This window comes from Nestor notabilis, unplaced genomic scaffold, assembly GCF_000696875.1.
Source record: "Nestor notabilis isolate BGI_N333 unplaced genomic scaffold, ASM69687v1 scaffold17452, whole genome shotgun sequence".
Taxonomy (NCBI): Eukaryota; Metazoa; Chordata; class Aves; order Psittaciformes; family Psittacidae; genus Nestor; species Nestor notabilis.
The window spans coordinates 1-988 of record NW_009918059.1 but is presented as its reverse complement, the minus strand read 5'-3'; the positions used below and the strand labels follow the sequence as shown (position 1 = coordinate 988).

Sequence of the window (988 nt, the reverse complement as noted above, 5' to 3'; positions counted from 1 at the left end):
GTTTGGGGGGTCTTTTGGGGGGTCTTTGTTGGGGCTTTGGGGAGGGGCTTTGGGGGCTCTGTCCCTGCGTTCACCCCTTCTCCTGGCCCCTCCTGTGGCCCCCCCAGGACGAGGTGAGGGGGGACGGGTCACCCTGACCCACCACCCTGCACCAACAGCGATTTTCCAGGAGGCGTGTAAGTCCGAGTGTTACTTCCTCAATGGCACCGAGCGGGTCAGGTATATACAGAGGTTCATCTACAACCGGGAGCAGTATGTGCACTTCGACAGCGACGTGGGGCACTTCGTGGGGGATAACCCCATAGGCGAGTTCCAAGCCAAGCACTTCAACGACAATTTGGAAATCCTGGAGCAGAAACGGGCTGAGGTGGACACGTACTGCCGGCACAACTATGGGGTGTCGACCCCTTTCCTCGTAAATCGGAGAGGTGAGTCCGTGCAAAACATCTCCCTGAGGAACAGGCCCAAACCAGCCCCCTGCGCGGCTGGGGCTGCGGTGTGACCGTGGCTCTGACTGTGCTTGTGACCATGGTTGTGATCATGGTTGTGGTTGGTTGTGACCATGGTTGTGACCCTGGTTGTGAACATGGGTGTGGCTGGGGGGGGGCATGGTTGTGGTTGGTGTTGGTTATGCTTGTGACCATGGTTGTCCTTGGTTGTGACCATGGTTGTGGTTGGTGTTGGTTATGGTTGTGACCATGGCTGTGGTTGGTTGTGACCGTGGTTGTGATCATAGTTGTGGCTGGTGTTGGTTATGGCTGTGGTTGTGACCATGGCTGTGGTTGGTGGTGGCCATGGCTTTGCCACACTTGGGCAGAGTCCCTCACAAACACCCTGTCTCCTCCTTCCCTGGTGCTCTTCTGGGGCATGGCCGGCATTGGGTTGCCCAACGCGTTGGATGACCGCGGTGCTCCTCCGCTCAGTGACTCCGGAGGTCGAGATCTTCCCGATGCAGTCGAGCTCGGCGCCGCAGACCAACCGGTTGGCA

General features: G+C 58.6%; 1 protein-coding gene across 1 annotated transcript; it reads left to right on the top strand.

Annotated features, from left to right (window-relative positions):
- Positions 1-107: 107 nt before the first annotated feature.
- Positions 108-985, top strand: LOC104401826 (DLA class II histocompatibility antigen, DR-1 beta chain-like; the record flags this gene model as incomplete). Its single annotated transcript, XM_010009528.1, has 2 exons — positions 108-428; positions 924-985. Coding segments are annotated over 2 exons (383 nt in total), but the record flags the coding sequence as incomplete, so codon positions are not given.
- Positions 986-988: the final 3 nt, after the last annotated feature.